The 17,307-nt window shown below is 39.0% G+C and overlaps 1 protein-coding gene across 1 annotated transcript in view; it reads right to left on the bottom strand.

The window, feature by feature from the left end:
- The window catches only part of olfm3a (olfactomedin 3a), a 34,817-nt gene extending 17,992 nt beyond the window's left edge, over positions 1–16,825 (bottom strand). The window contains exon 1 of the mRNA XM_044104600.1: positions 16,482–16,825. Coding sequence (XP_043960535.1) covers positions 16,482–16,550 — 69 coding nt within the window. The 5' untranslated portion in view covers positions 16,551–16,825. The remainder of the gene's footprint in view (positions 1–16,481) is intronic.
- Between the last annotated feature and the right edge of the window lie 482 nt (positions 16,826–17,307).

Genomic DNA, 17,307 nt, shown 5'->3' with positions numbered 1-17,307 from the left:
GGCGATGTAGAAAAGAAACAGAAAGACAGAAAGTCCAACCTGACAAAGGGCAACAGAGCAAAAATCCTCACAAAGGAAACTCAGAAAACTGGACAACAGGTGAGGGAAATGTGAGCTAGAGGTAAGCAAAATGCATTTTTAAGGAGGATATACCGATGAAAGGAAAGTAGTGTTTGGGGCAAAGGAAATCCCTTTTAAAATTCTAGTTTTTGGTAGATTACATTCAAATTCAACAAACGTGTTATGAAAGGAAACGAAAGAAGAGAAGAATCAAATTGCAGAACTCAGGAATCAAAACCACAAGATCAGAACATAAATTCGAGCAGAACTGCTTGGTTGAACAAATCCTTGTTGTTTACTTACAAAACCAAACCTTTGCAAGATTTTTTTTTTTTTCAAGTGTTATGCTGTCAGATGTGGCAGCCACCATGTTTACTTGTTTTATTTTCATTGGTACAACTTCAAAATCAGGCTCAACTTCCCTTATCATGGATAATTAAATAAAAACATGCAAATCAGCAGCGTGCGTCGGAGGCGTGAAAAGTGATGATAATGAATGCCTCCCTGCGGACGACATGATTTGTTCTCCTCATGCAACATAAGTATTCTGCCAATTATACACGTCGCTTAATCTCTTTTCCGTTTGTCACCGCAGCGTCTATCCGTATGTCCCCCTGATTTGCCGTTTGTCTGAACCTTTTAGTCTGACAGAACTGAAGATGTTGGAGGCTGACGAGGGATTGAAAATGAATGTATGGGGGGATAAACTGAGGGATTTACTGATTACTGAGTCAAATATGTGTAGAATATTTGGCCACAATCATTACGTCCAAACTAATTCTCTTGTCTGCGGTGGATGTGAGCGGGTCAACTTTCCAATTTAAAATAAATGTTAATATCACAGCTGCTTGAAAAGGTATCTAGAGTTTTTCAACATTTTCACATTTTTGTCTCCTTACAAACAGAAACCTTGTCATAAAATGAGTATATTATAAACATTTTATGTCAAATCAAAAAAAGGCAGGGAATGACGGTGGAAGAAAATGGTTTATTTATGTATTTAGAGCCCTTTAGTAAAAAAAACCCAAAAAACAGTGCAGCCAATTGGCTTTAGAAGTTACTCAATTGGTCATAGTCACATCATATGCAAAATTTGACAACATTGTAGCATATCATGTATTCTAGATATTGTGAAGCCTTTCTAAGGTGTGAATACAAATGAACGCCACACTTTGTTTGTAATTTCTTTTAGTTGATGGAAACTTCAAAACTCAAAATAACGTACTCAATTTCACAAAAAATAAAAATAAAAATAAAGATTAAAGGTTTCTCCTTTGATATGGTTTCTGGCTTTTCTGAAGAAGAGTTAAAGCGATAAAGTGGAGATGGAGTTCTGACAGTGAACATTAACCTCACATGTCTGATCAGCTGTTTTTCTGCTGCAGGGATCGTCAGGATGAATTTCTTTATCAATGTCTCTGGACAGCGTGGAACATCGCCTGAACACATTCCTGAAAAGCTACATTTTTCTGAAATGTGTGGCCCGATTTAGTTTGCAACCTGTACTTTCTGTTTCCTTTTGTTTGCGTAATGCCTGCATATGGTGAAATTTTCGTAACATGCCCGATTCGCTCCAAACTAGTAGATGGAAACACGCCCAATACACATTTTCTTTTGTGTGATATTTTAAAATATGTTGGAAATTCACAACAGTTCAATGGAAGCAATTACAAACAATACCTGCTTGGATGCCAAAGGACGACTTGAACGCAATATTTAAATATTAAATTTTATACAGAATATCAAGTTTCAAGTGTTACGAACAAAAATTCTGCATGAATCATGTTTAGCCTGTTGGCTGGACTTTTTCCTGCTCCTTATACTTACACTGAAAACATACCTGGCAATGTATGTTTTTATTTAATGAGATGCTAAATCTGGCACAGAAGACAAATTGGATTTATCATAGTCAAAATCGTCATTGCAATACTCAGCAATCGTATCACGATTCCATATGTTACTGACATGGGTTGTCAGGTATAAACCAACAAAATACATTAAAGTTTGCATCTAAAAGTTGTGGAAAATGTATTTCCTTACTATATTATTTCTATCAAATATGTAGGGTAAACACCAAGAGTGCTCTGTAGTGATTCACTGTTTGATTCGTAACAGCAGCACTAGAAGTTATATTTTTAAAAATGTTTTTTCCCTCCCCCCGTTTTTCATTTGAGAAACTGGCAAAGAAATGCTCCTGTTTATGTTTTTTATAGCCGCAATCACGATTCTCAGTGTGACTGTACACACCGCTGCTCTAAACAAATCTCCACTCTGGCACAGACAGCCTCGGCCCTTTAATATAATGTCTTTAGGTATTTTCACACGGCCAATTTGATCTGTGGCTCTGCCACGGGATCATTCTGGCAATTTGTGAAGATTCTCCGAGGATTACCTGAGATGAGATTCCAAGGATAGGAGAAGAAGATGAAGAAGAAGAAAAAAGGAAGAATGCCAGTGGCCTTGGCAAAAACCTGTCTCTTATAAATACACATTTGATAAACAGTGACAGGTAAAGGACTCCCTCTGCAGTATTAGTGTGACCCACAGGCAACAAATCATCTAATTTTGATAAGCCGTTGTCACTGTTTTGTTATGGTGGTGTAAAAGATGAAGTGTCACACCTTCCTTGCCACTGAGCCAGGCCATTAAAGAAGAATGAAGGTAGCTTGGCAAATAATTCACGCAGCAGCAGCAGCAGCAACCACAACGTTACAAGCCTTATTGCTGCTGTCACAATGTTTGACGTCTTGCCATGTACGTTGGGATATTAAAAAATGTGAGGTACATGGAGCTCAACTTGATGAAATGAGGCATTTTGTGGATCATCAATTCCTGTTACGTCTTTGTGTGCGTAGCAGATCTTGACGCACTACTGTTTTACATAGTGCATGTGCACTGGGATGGCAGGTGCGGAGGTCACAGGGTTGTACCGCATCAGGGCACACCAGAGAGCAAAACTTTTGCCGTGTCGTCACCACTCCCTTTTATTGTACTGTGGTGATTCTTGACGGTGAAAGAAAGAGTTCATTAATGAGAGTTCAATGCTCTATAAAACTGTTCGTGCACAATGTCCAAATTTTAAGACTGAAAGTACTGGATGGATGTAAATAAGGTTTTTGAATACAAATATGTCTCCATATTTTTTATTCCCCCTTTCTTATCGAAACCTTGAAAATACTCAATTTCCATGAATGGCTTTCAGCAAAAGTCTAAATTGACAGAGAAAGTGGCTCGCATTGTCGAAAGATCAGGAAAAAGACAGTTTTAACTGTTAATGCTTGTGATAGTTATATTTTTTATTAGCTGTTTTTAATATTTCATGTATTTCTCTGCTTAAATGTGAATATTGATATCTGTAAAAAGTGGTGCTGTTATCTTGCCAGATTCTTCTTGGAAAAGAGATTGCAAATCTCAACAAAGGATATTATTATTATTATTATTATTATTAATTTATTTTTTTATCAGAAGGCATAAGAACTTTATCTCTAGAGGTTGAATAATTATAGCAGAACTAATCGCACCGCATGATGGGTCCAGCTGCCATTGTATGGAGACACTCCAAGCATTCTGCATGAAGAGCTGAGTGATTTTTCACCAGTGCAGACAGAGCATCTGCATATCGTAGCATAACATTAAATAGTATTTAGTTGCATAAGTTTCTTAGCGGTGGTGGACAGCAGTTATATAAGTTGGTGACAGATGTGTAAGAAGGTATCATTTACCAAAAGGCATAATGACTTTCTATGCAAAACGTCTTCAAATCCAGGCCTCCAGGGCCCGTGTCCTCCAGCATTTCAACATGTCTCTGCTTCAACACACCATAGTCAAATAATGAATTTGTTAGCAGGACTCTGGAGAACTTAACTGCATATAATTAAGCCATTTGATTTAGCCGTGTTGGACCAAGAGCACATCTAAACGTTGCAAGATAGTAGCCCTTAATCCCTGGATTAGTGGATTCCTGCTGTATTCGGATGAAATGTAAGACAATTAGTGATAATCTGATGAAGGTAGGCTCAACCCAGTTCCAGCTGAAATGTTGACATCAGTTTCACTTCATCATCATCTCAATCATCCAGCAAGTCAATTTGCTTACACAGATGTCTCCCTGTATCCCAGCAAAACATAGCAGTGCTCTGACAGGCGGAGTAAATTAGTTGGACTTTTGTACTTTTCATTTGACCTTTCTCTGAATCTGGGTTTGAAATAGCTACTCAATGTTTGAAATTGTGACATATAGATGTTTTAATTACACTCAAAGACAAAATCAGGGTGGCAACGACTTCCACAAAGCTAAGTCTTGATCACAACAACGCTGCCACGCTGCCTGGCATAAGACAGAAGCCCTAAACAGATGCTATCGCTCCAGTCATTTATCAAGCTGTCTAAGCAAAAAGCCACCAGGGGACCGGAGGCCAGTGAAGTAGTATGTGCACATCGCTACTGTAACTGATGATCATACCACTTAAACGAGTTAACATTTTAGCTCTAATGTGCAGGGGGAAGATGAACTTGCATGTGCAGCCAGCTCTGTAACCACAATGACACGGACATCTAGGACAGCAGTGACAAATGGTTACGCCCATGAGCAGAGGAGCAACAGCAATAATCCCAAGGCTGGAAAAAAAAAAAAACCACAAGAAGACACTGACAAAGAAATAGCGAACACTGTTGAGAGAGGTGGGGAGGGTGGGACAACAAGGCAAAAAGAAAAAGCCATCTTCTCTGTCAGATTTGACTCTTGTGAAAGGCATGCGGGGAGATTAATTTCCTACAGACGTGCCACCTTCTTGCCTTTTCTGACCTCGGCAAAGAGGAGATTGAATAGATAATTCTGCTGCACCTCGGCACATTGCGGCCCAGACAATCTCCGAATGAGCTGCTGTATTATCTTGTTCACACTCTTGCGTGTCTTCTCCAGGGTGCGCTTCGGTGAATTCCTGGGGCCTGAACAAGACGACGTGCCAGTCACGAGATTATTGGTGAGGTAAAGTCTCTGGGCAGCTCCAGGCCGTGCTGAGTGGCACACTGCAAGACTGGAGCAGAATACTAAGCAGCTGTCAACACAAACTTATTAAGGTGTAATCATTCAATCAAATTTTATTTGTATCGCACATTTCAGCAGCAAGGCATTTTAAAGTGCTTTACATCAAATCAAACACAAAAACACAACATTAAGTCAGGTTCCATCAATAAATTTGTAATTGATTACGTTTCAAATACAACTCTAAACAAGTGGGTTTTTAGTTGAGATTTAAAGGAAGTCAGTGTTTCAGCTGTTTTACAGTTTTCTGGAAGTTTGTTCCAGATTTGTGGTGAGTAGAAGCTGAATGCTGCTTCTCCTCGTTTGGTTCTGGTTCTGGTTCTGGGGATGCAGAGCAGAACCAGAACCAGAAGACCTGAGAGGTCTGGAAGGTTGATACAACAACAGCAGATCTTTGATGTATTGTGGTGCTAAACCATTCAGTGATTTATAATCTAACAACAGTATTTTAAAGTCTATTCTTTGAGCAACAGGGAGCCGGTGGAGGGACTTTAAAACTGGTGTTATGTGCTCTATCTTCCTGGTTTTAGTGAGAACGCGAGCAGCAGCAAAGATAAACCACGAAGAGCTTCTTTGTACCTCTACTTCTTGCCAGTAATTGTTGGTGTTGGTCTGGGTTAAATATCTGCTTCACCGTGTTTTTCTGAAGTACATAAGCTGAAAGGAATAAATAAAAACCTTATAAGAGTTATTGTAATTAAATTTTATGCACGGACGCGTAGGCAGTACTTTAAACTAGAGATGGAACAATCGGGATTTTGTGCCCAATATCCAAACTCTGCTTTATGAAAAGCTTTGACTTGCTGATACCAATTTTAAATAATTCTGATTACTCTTTAGCACTGCGACAGACTGGCGACCTGTCCAGGGTGAAACCCGCCTCTCGCCCGGAACGTTAGCTAGGGATAGGCACCAGCACCCCTCCCGACCCCATTAGGGACAAAGGGTGTATAGAAAATGGATGGGATGGATGGATACTCTTTAGCAACTACAGCTAATATTCAAAATATTTTTCCTGGCCCTCCCAGCATGAGAAGATATATGCCATGTGTAAGAAAGCAGAAGCTGTAATTGAGGGTTTTAATAACTTCTTCATAAACCCTCAAAATGAATAGAGGTTTTAAATTGAGTATAGCATCTTATATTAGCATTTAGTAAATTAAACATAGTTAGCAATAGTTGCATAGCAAGTAACAACTCCAGTGTTCATTATCAACAATGTAGATGTTTAGGCTAACTCTACAAATGTGTAGAAAGCCAACATAACAACCTGTCATGTTGAACATTCACGATTAAAAAAAGAAAATCTGCTGTAATACTTTCAGACTTTCTGTTATCTGCTGAAAATCCTGTTTTCTCTTTTGTGTTAATTAATTTCATAGATTTCAATACATTGTACTTTACTGCAGCAAAAACTGCTGACAAGTCACAGTACGTTATGGCATAAACACATTTTCATTTTAAAATGGATTCCTACATATTTGTCCTTCTTCTGACTTCATTTGAGCTAAAAACAGCCAACTGTGAGTTTTGGCTGTCCAACACTCTTCTACGCCCCCACATAGAAGAGTGTTGGTGCTGCACAATCTGATAGAGTTACATACAGTGCATTGATAAAAAAAAAATCTGATTGTTAAGTTTCAAAGTGTCTTGTAAAGTGTAAATCAGACAACTCCAGTCAGCAGCTGATTTTTTTAGTCTCCTGTCCAGCAACATGCCACTCAGAATTGTTGTCTGATTGTCAAGGTGAACCCCAACATATTGACAAGGAGTAAATATACGGTTGATTATGGTTTTTGCTATGATGCTCTACTTAATATATAAACTCGATTAGAAAATGTTTTGGGTTTATTTCAAATACTAATGGAAACTGAGACAGAAAAGAAAGGAAGACAGGGTGGAGAAATAGTTTTAAGGTAATGGAGAAGATAAGAGTAGAGGAGAGAAAAAAGGACAGAGAGAATACAAGTCAACATCTTAAAAGTCTGCTGCTACACCTGCAGAAAGAGAGAAAAAACTGAAACCATAGCAACAAACAACTGCATATACAATAACGTCTCTGAAAAGTACATGTTACAAGTTAACACATCGTGAATTTAGCGACAACTGCAGTGTAAATCCAAACACGCTAACATAAACACCTGTGTGGTTGCGTGTGTAAGGTTTCTCCATTCAAATGTTCAATGGAGAACACAACAGCTGATTACTGTTTGCATCTCTACATAATGCCAGATCATTTCTGTAATTACGACTCCATGTCATGGTGTAATGCTACGCTGGATAAAATCTCTATAAGTTGCATGCATGAGTTATTGCAGGCTATCTCAGTTTAACAGAGAGCACACATGTTGGAATATGAACATGCCACGTCAATGTAGATGTGCAAATTCAGGAATGAGCAGATTTTATAAAATGTCGCAAAGGTTGTTCACCTGATCATCTTTTCTTTTTTTTTTTTTTTGCTCTCAAAGAACCCTTTTAAAATACTCTCTTTCTAATTACATTCTGCAGTGGTGTCAGTGGGATGGAAAGCCAAAGCTGCCTCAGAGCCTTTTAACTACACCTCCGTCTCGATCTAGAAGCAAGACGTCTGTTCCTTTAAATACAGCTTTTAGCTAGTAAATACCACCGCATTAACATGATCAGCACATTCCAGCAGGCTCTTTGAAGTTATAGAGCAATTTATTTGCTTCGACTACGTTCCTTTGCTTCACAGCAGTTCGAGAGAACCGAATAGTTCTTAGTAAGACGTTCATCAAAGTGCCCAGACTTGTTGCTGCAAATAAAAGAAGAAACAATCTGCAAGCACAAACATTCTTTTAAATGCCCAGCAAAGCTCGCTAACTAGCTCATGTGTTCTGTGAGGATAGCAGAGACCACGCTTTGCTCGCTGCTCGACGAGATGGTGACAATTCATCTTCGGTGTCGATTTCATCTGCAGTGATTATAGAGTTTGCAAAACAATAACTTAACAAACAAGGAATTTATTAAAGTTACGCCTTTAGTGAAATAGTAATTAGCTTCCCAGAAATACAAACCGAATTTGAAATTTACAGCCGTTACCTTTTGAATGGCAGTTTTTAAGTCTGCGACTTAAGGGTATTTTTAAGGCTGGGATTTTAATGTGTCATTGTGACTGTACAATACATTGAAAACTTTGACGCAATCAATTGTATTTGTTTGGGGGTTTTTTTTCCCCCATACAAAAGCCCCGAGCTGGAACCTTTGCAGATTAATGGGTGGTTTCCAGTACCACCCATTAATCTAACACACAAACAACTTCTGCAAACAAAACAATGCAGGCTCTTGGTCCACCGGGGGTTAATTTTTGCTTCACAAAACAATCTGATGGGACGCCGGACAAGACGGTTGTTGTGTGCCAGTTGTGCTAAAATGAGTTGGTCTATTATTGAAGGTATTCAAGCCTAAAATATGATCGTAATTGGAAAAGAAAATGTCAGCGTCCATAGTTCCGGCTTCTAAAGAAGTATTTCTTAAAAGGAATGATCAGGGATTCCTAAAATGTTTGAAAACCGATTGGGCATAATAATAGCACCAATCTAATGGTTGAAAAACATGAATACATTAAAAACTAAGAATATTTTTGTTGGTGAGCTCATATGTCCATTCAATAACTTATAAATTGTAAGTGTTCTTTTTATCGATATATGGTTTTAGATGAAACAATAAATAATTAATAATCCAGTCCCACCACTAGCATTTCTAACAACATCTCAAATTATGAAGATACATAGCAATTCCTCTATCAAAGAGAGGGAAAGAGAAAGAGCAAGAGATCTGGATAATTGTGGATATTTAAGGTTATTTGTAAAACTACAACCAAGACAAATTATTCAAATAAATAATCACCACCAAAACATATTCTGCTTTTAGTTTGTATAAATTTTATACAAAGTTGAAATAAACTCGTCTTCTTGTGCTTTTGTATAAACTCCTGCATTTACAGCTACTAAGTAGGTTATTTTACATTTTGTCCTCGTTACAGTAACGAATTAAAAAGTCTCCTGCGGCTGAAGTACAGAATAAATACATGGAGGTCACAAATGGCTTTCCCTCACATTCCAGCCTTTTAGCTCCCTTGAAGTGATATCTATCTGATAGAGACTTCTTGGGCTGTAATTACAGTCATCATGGAACAGGGAGAGAGCTCTAACTGTGCCCCGGGTAGTTTCAACATCACGTCACAACTCCTGTAATTATGGCTAGACGTGTTATTATCGGAGCCGCATTCACTCACCGGAGTACAAAGGAGTTAAGAAAAATAAATAACTAATTTTTAAAGCATCATATTCGTCATTTAAATCAAAGCCGCATTTTGTAACTACAGATATTCATACTGCAGATGTTGATGGATCAGTTTTCAGATGAGTACTTTCAGGTAATCATTTTCCTGTCGGTTTTGCGGCCTAACTGTGTTGACAAATGGTTAAAAAGTGACATCTTCAGTTTACCTCCAGAGTGAAAAATAGTCGCGTGAGAAATGAAACCTTCGGCATCTTTTAATTTGTTGCAAACCCAGATAAATTACCCCGGGCACGTTATCAAGATAAATGCTTTATGCGAGAATGAAAAGAACATCAAATATGCAAGAAAAGGTAGCAGCTCGAGGTAGGCGATGCCCCCTACGAAAATTACTTCAAAAGCACCCTGTATGTTTGAAATGAATAACGAGCAACAGGATGCTGTACTAATGACAAGGCGTCACATTTTCTCTGTGTGATCGTTCCTGTCATGGCCACACTTCATTTCATGTTTTGTTATTTTTTGTTTACGTGATCAGAGTCTCATTATGTGACCTAAAACCTTTCAGTGGAAGCGGAGGCTGCCTTTTGTGTTTAGATGTGAGCTTTTTCTGAGTGTAGCGTGTTGCGTGTGCCTGCCACCTACTTACAATGGCTAACAAGAGGGCAAGTGCCTACACAAATAACCCCATCCTACAGGTGCCGAAGCCCAATCTGTCAGTGAAACTCTGTGGAAAGACTCAAATCATCCACACAGTCCTCATGTTCAGCGCTGATGTAAAGTGCCTTGCAGAAATATTCACACACACACACACACACACACCACATTTTGTTGCAATGAAACCTGTATGTATCTTATTGGAATTAGATGTGGCAGTCGAAAGCAAAGCAGATGATACCGTGAAGTGAAAGAAAAAGAAAACCTGGTTTTAATATAAGGGTTTCGCCTCAGTGTTCTTTAAGCCTGGCGGGCCACCAGGCTTTACTTGCATCCTCACCAGGCTAAGCTTTGTTTGTTTATTTTATTTTAAAACACTACTAACAGTGACAGCAATGGTACTCCATTGAAAAACAAAGAGACTCCATCGAAGAGTCTCTTTGGTGAAAGTTGGAAGTACAATAGCAACAAAGTACAGGTGTCTATTCACTAAAAATCTTGAACCACTTCCTGTCTTTACCTCTTTAAATACTAACAACTTAATGTAGTGACAAGTCATGGAAAAAAAATGTATATTTAAAATGTATTTTGTTATGTTTGCCTTTTTAAGACTTTATAGCGGGTGTTGAAATATTAATTGTCTTCCAATAACATAATTCCCTAGTGATACTTTGAAATTTTCTGTCAACTTTCCAAAATCTTTTAACTCAGAAACACTTTGGCTGACTGCCCTAGCATCCCTACCAATGTACTTGGCAGGTTTTATGGGCGAAGCCTTGAATATGTTTTGCTTTGAAGCTCTGGCTGTGTGTTTAGGACTAAAGATGAATCTCTGCCCAGACTCAAGTCCAACAGGGCTTCACCATATGTAGCCCCACCCATCTTCCCATCCATTTGAAGCGGCTTTCCTTTCAAATTCAAACAGAAAAATACTTACCTGATCCCAAAAGAAAATGTAATTGTTAAAGAAAAGAATCTCCATCATGTTATGTTGCCATCACCATTTTTAACAGTGGGAATGATGTATTCAGGGACTTGTGTGTTGCTGGTTTTCTGTCAGACATAGTGCTTTCCATGGTAGCAAAACAAAACAACTAGTTTTCACGTACACTTGCCGTGGCAAACTGCAAATGGGAGTTTTTATGGTCAGATGTGTGGAAAACACGACTAATACATGTGGATTTTTGTATCAGCTCCAGAGTTACTATAGACCTTTGGGCTGTTTCTCTGACTATTGCTCTCCTTCCCCTGGCCTGTCAGTTTAGGCATATTTTTTCTGTTTTCAGATAATGGATTGACCAGAAATCTGGGCGATATTTAGAGTTTTGGGTATGATTTGATTATCGAACTGTGCTCAAAACGTCTCTACGACCTCTTTGACCTATCTGCTGTGTTTCTTGGTCTTCATTGTGCTGTTTGTTAACTAATGCTCCCTAACAAACCTCAGAGGTCTTCACAGAAACATCCAACACATTTTCCATGTTTGATTTTGCTTTGCCGCACCACGGTCATGTTAGCCTTGACCTATTGATTTAAAATTGGGCATTGCGTCGTCATATTTCTTTTTAGAAGTTAAAGATCGACAGAAAGAGCTTTTTAGTCTGTTAAAAATCTCTCCAAGGGAGCATGTCCAACTCAACAGACGGATGTTTCATATTTAACATTTTACTGGAGAAATAACTTTCTTTGTAAGTGTGTTATGGGCATACGATGTTTCACAGGATGTCTGGTGTATGTGTTTGGAAAATAGACCAAGGCCAGGACTTTTTTAAGCCAACTTTCTAAAGCAAATTAAGCTTCACGATGAAAAACATTAAATGCATTTTAGCTTCAGCCCTTCTGTACACAAAACTCTAAGTCATCGGGGTGTAAGTAGGCTTTAGAGTCACTATTATGTGGTGTATTTTCCCCTGACAAATTTACACAAAAATAAAAACACAGCTGCTTATGAATGTTTGCTGCGAAATTTCACTAAATTCTTCACAACAGGCATCAGGATAGAGCTGATCAGACGGCTGCGGAAAACCAGCTTTCTGAGAATTTTTTTCAGCAGGTATTCTATCTAAATCGTGCGTTTCGTTTTGAGTTGGGAGATGTTTGACCTTGCACATTTGGCTACAACGATCCCCAAGCCCTGACAGATCCTGCTGTGGATGGTGGAGCTGAAGCAAACGTGGGTGATTTTCATAATTGTTCTCTGAACTTTAATCCATATAAATCTGTTTATGTTTCCAGTTTGATTCTTTCCATCTGATTGGCTTCCTGGCATCAACATAGTTATGTGATTTGCCAACAAGGGACACTGCATGCAGTCTGAACCCTCATTTGAACAGCTTCTCTCTTCCTAGCGGCCAAGCGATGCCATTTTTTCACATCTGTTTTAGATTTGAGTGATGGTGGCCGTTTGGTCTGATATGAACTTTGACTGACGACAGTCTTTTCTTTTTTAACGTACAGTATTTTCCGGACTATAGAGTGCACCATACTATAAGCCGCACCTACAATTTGTTTTTGAAAAAAACTGGAAACGTACATATATAAGCCGCACGGGGCAATTATTGTTTGCTGTCGATATGGACACACATTTTCATAAAGGTCTACCAGTTTTCAAAATGATCACTAAAGATATTCGATAATAAATGGTCCATTTCATAATGCTCTGATCCACCTCATAAATCAATTCTATTTGCTTTATTGCTGCTTAATTTTCCAGGCTCGTATGAAGGGTTTTCAAATCAAGCACTACACTAATATCGCAATATTTGGGGTATTATGTATTTGCCAGGAACATAATGCCATTTTGTAGCACAATCAAGTAACTATGTTACCTTCAGTTGTAATCAAAATGCTCTCTGTATAAAACATGACATAAACGAAATTTGACGCCTTGGATTTTGGCCCGTGTCTCTTTAAGAAGCTCCTGCTCTGTCCGACATTCAATCTTCAGCACGCCAGCCTAACAATGTAAAAGTAACAGACATGAAGAAGGAATGCAAAAGACAATAATCTTCTGTGAAGACCTCTACTGCAATAATCTTAACATGCGCAAAAAGGAGGAGGGAGAGCTAAGAAGTAGGGGTGCACCGAATGCAGTTTTTTGGGTGATCGGCGATTACCGATCTTTTAAAAAGCTCAAGATACCAATTTTGTCCGATTCCATTTTTTTTTTGTGCTCAATAAATTTTTGTGCTCGGTAAATGTTGCTCAATATAGCAAGAAAGTTGTTGAGTTGACACTAGTGCGGTCACTTTTGTTTATTATAAATGTGCAGATATAATTTGGAGGGCTGGTCTGTCAGTCAAACCTTTCTCACTGGAGAGCAGAAGAGGACAGTGGTTGATTCTTACACACTTGCCAAGCTAGATAAGATCGGTGGATAAGATCGGCTTCATGTGTAACAATCGGCCGATCACCGATCTCCCACAATTAAGAAAATCGGCACAGATAAATCGGTTCACCCCTAGGAAGAAGCTTATGAACTCCTATCCCATAAAATCATACTATGTTTTTATGGTATGATAAAAACATAATATGATTTTATTATTTTATCATTATTAAATAAAAGTACAAAAACATATGCTTCTCATGGTGGCATAAACAACCATTCTTAGGAGCACTGGACTGAGAAGTAGTTTGTGTGTCCCACAGACCACCCCGCCATTGCAGTTTCGCCAAGTGTTTGCTATTTGCTGCTGCTAGTCTGGGATGCTCTGTGGGACTGCAACTCCGTGGCAGAGTTTTGGGGGCAAACATTTGGGCTTTCATGAGCGAATAACATTATGACATGACGTTAAGTTTACAAAACGTTAAGATTATCTGTCTCCTTTAACCACATCTACCAGTCACAGGAGTAAAACCTTAACTGTAGTTATGATGAGAATAGTAATTGCGTCCCATTAGCAGCCACTGTGCAACTATCCAGCAGGCCCAGATGATAGGGGGAAAACATCTCCATGCAAATATTCCATTATATCCCAAAAGCTCTTAAGGGATCTTTTATGAACACCACAGCAGAAATAGATGCCAAACCGAATCACCACAACAAAGAAAAATCCATACCATTAGCTCAACATATACTCCCTTTATTTCAGAAAGCGGCTAGTTTAAATGCTCTCCTAAAATTGCAAAGCTAAAGCTTGTGTGAACGGCTGCAGGGGTCGTTCTGGGGCATCCGCAAACACATACAGTTAAATGCCGAGAACTAATGACTGCCACCCCTGAACAAAGCCTCCTGTACAAGGCCTGACAGCCCGAGACTGACAGCTTAATCATTTCCAGCTCTGTATAATACCATGAAAGGTTCGACTTCGCAGACAAATCGAAAACACCGAGGCTGAAAGGCTGAAGCAATTTGCATGCAGCTCCAGATAAAATAATGTCTCCTTTTTTTTCCCTTAATGGCAGCTTGGCAATTATTATCTGAAGCCGATGAAAGATAAAACCTGGCTTCATAGAGCCAACAATATGCACAAAGATAATTGCATAGGGATAGTTCACCGAAAGTAATTTCACGACTTTCTTATGAACAGAGAACTTTAGAAATCCTTCTAGAATATCAAGACCAAAAGCATTCAATAAGCACCAAGCAGTAACGGGTAGAGATGAACCAAACTGTTGGCCGGCGGACCTGATTAGCCGATTTTGTCTAGATGATTCGGGAACAATGGGTAAAGTACTAAAAATATCTAACATTCTTCCTTGTAATTGTATAAGGAGTCAAAACTAAGAAATCCTACCATTTCCAGAAAGTAAATGCATCAACCAATTTTGCATTTTGATCATTTTTTAAAAACAAATAATAATCAAAGAAAAAAAAAGGTTTGGATTATATATCTTGCAGTACATATTGTACAATTAATATACATTTTAGTTCCTTTTCTGCACTTTTCCCCACTATCCTGTGTTCTTAATCTTTAGAAGCGAGAAAAATTTGAATCAGCCAAACGTCAAATCATTTTAATACCAGAAAAAAAAAACACAAAAACAGTCCTGAACTGCATTATGTCTGATGACATAAAGCATGAGCTGACTAACAAAACTGGCACTGACTAGTGAGTAGTGCTCGAATTGATTAGTCACCAATCTCTTAACCAAAGAATCTGATTTTAGAGAGCGAAGGAGCAATTACATCTTCACAGAACCGTAAAGAAAAAAAAAAGGTTTAGAAAACTGGTTTTAATTCCTTGAAGGCGCCTCTGTTTTTCTGCAAAGCCTCCTGCACAACGAGCAACGACGTCTCCGAGTGGACAGCAGCTCCCCCACTAATCACTATCTCACAGAGACCCTCATCCCCAAGCAGCACAGTGCCCCTCCCATTTATCATATGCGACTTTTTGTTATTGCACTTTAGTCTTACCATGATCTGAGCATGCATCTCCATTGCCAACAAAACCGCTCAAGGTTAGGTTCAAGCAATAAGCCGGCATCTTGACAGGAACAGGCAGACATAAAGATGAATGTGTGTTTTTTTTGGGGGGGAGGGGGTTGTGCAGGGTACTGAGGCTGTGACACAAACACATGACAGTGCAGAGCATACACACAAGCCACATAAGGTATAAATGCATTGTAAAAAACAACAAAAAAACCCAACAACTATGGAATTAATGGTAAAATCTTGCAAAATGCCGCTGGCAGAAATTTAACTACAAACTACAAACACCATGTATGTCACAGTAGAATATAGTTCATTTCATTTCAGTGTGATAGTTAATACCTTATTTTTGTCTGATGCTAATTAAGCTTGAAATCTGACAGATTGAAATGAAATGATGATGTAAAGTAGAAAAACCATCCCATCATTTTCTGCTACTTTAAATCTACAGAAATTTGATACAGAAGTATAATCCTGATTATATGTAATTTTGCATAGTTTCAGGAATTTTTCCCATTCCCTTTGCCTAACTGTAATATTTAATGTCTTTTAACATAAATTGCAGTTTGGGGGGGAAAAAAATGAAAGTGTAGCTTGAGGACTATCAGGTGTCACTATCAATTTTGCCTTTCCACCGTTTTTTACAGTTATTTTTACAGACATTTTTTAACAGTGCACAGGTTATGTCGGAAGACGTAGAATCACCATTGATGAAGGCAGTCACTGTTACTAATGTTGACATGCTTGTTGCTTATTCCTGTTCACCTATTTCATTTTTACATATTTTATTCTCACAGAAATATATTCAGTCAGTCTTTTCCAGAACAAATTAGGAACCGTGCCACAAAGCCAATATCCCAACTTTAAATCTACTAGTCAAATTAAATCAGGGTAATTCAGTGACGGCAATATTATCTTATATTAGGAGTTTTCACTTGAGTTTGTAGTGACAGCATAAAGAAGCGAGCATCGCTCCGAATATCAAACTCCAAAATAAATGTCAGTAAGTGCAGTATTTCATTGTCATTCAGGAGGAACAAGTGTGGGACAGCAGACGAGGCAAAATCTAGGAAGAAGCAAACTCACCATGGACGGATAGAGTCCGAACACGGTGAGGGAAAGGAGCGGGTACAGGACGCTCAGAAGGACCCTCATGCTGCCAGGCTCCGGGCGGCCACTTTCCTCCGGGGGTCCTCAGTCCTTTCTGGGGTTTTTTATTTTTCCGCGGAGCTGCTGCCTCACGGCGTCTTTGTGTTTTTATGACCGAGGAACCGCGGAGAGCGCGCGCTGACAGCGGTACGGAAGCCACGCGTTCAGTGGCATCACACCCACCGATCCCCGGTGTTCTGACTGGAGGCAGCGCCGAGGAGGGGGGAGAAAAGGAGGAAAAGTTTGAAGTGGGGGAGAAATATTTAAATATTTCAGTCCTTACGTGGACTGCAGGGGAGGCGCTCCAAGTGACATCACTAGATAGATAGATAGATAGATAGATAGATAGATAGATAGATAGATAGATAGATAGATAGATAGATAGATAGATAGATAGATAGATAGATAGATAGATAGATAGACAGACAGACAGACAGACAGACAGACAGACAGACAGACAGACAGACAGACAGACAGACAGACAGACAGACAGACAAATGTGGCATGGATTTGTATTCAGCTTCTTTCAATGTGACACCCCTAAATAAAATTGTGAGCAACCCCGTGTTTTCAGAAGACCCCTGATCAGTAAATATAAAGAACGAAAGCTAATTTCATCTCAGCTGCACTGTGATGCCCTTGAGAACAACCTCGTGAAGGTAAAGGTATATACAGCAGACAGGTCGAACCATTTTGTCATAAGTAAATGGAACAATTATGGGACAACCGCAAGCACATCAAGACTCGGTCTTCTGCCTTCACC

Source organism: Gambusia affinis, linkage group LG21 (genome assembly GCF_019740435.1).
Source record: "Gambusia affinis linkage group LG21, SWU_Gaff_1.0, whole genome shotgun sequence".
Classification (NCBI taxonomy): Eukaryota; Metazoa; Chordata; class Actinopteri; order Cyprinodontiformes; family Poeciliidae; genus Gambusia; species Gambusia affinis.
Note: the sequence above shows the minus strand (reverse complement) of the source record. Positions and strands in the feature narration are given on the sequence as shown.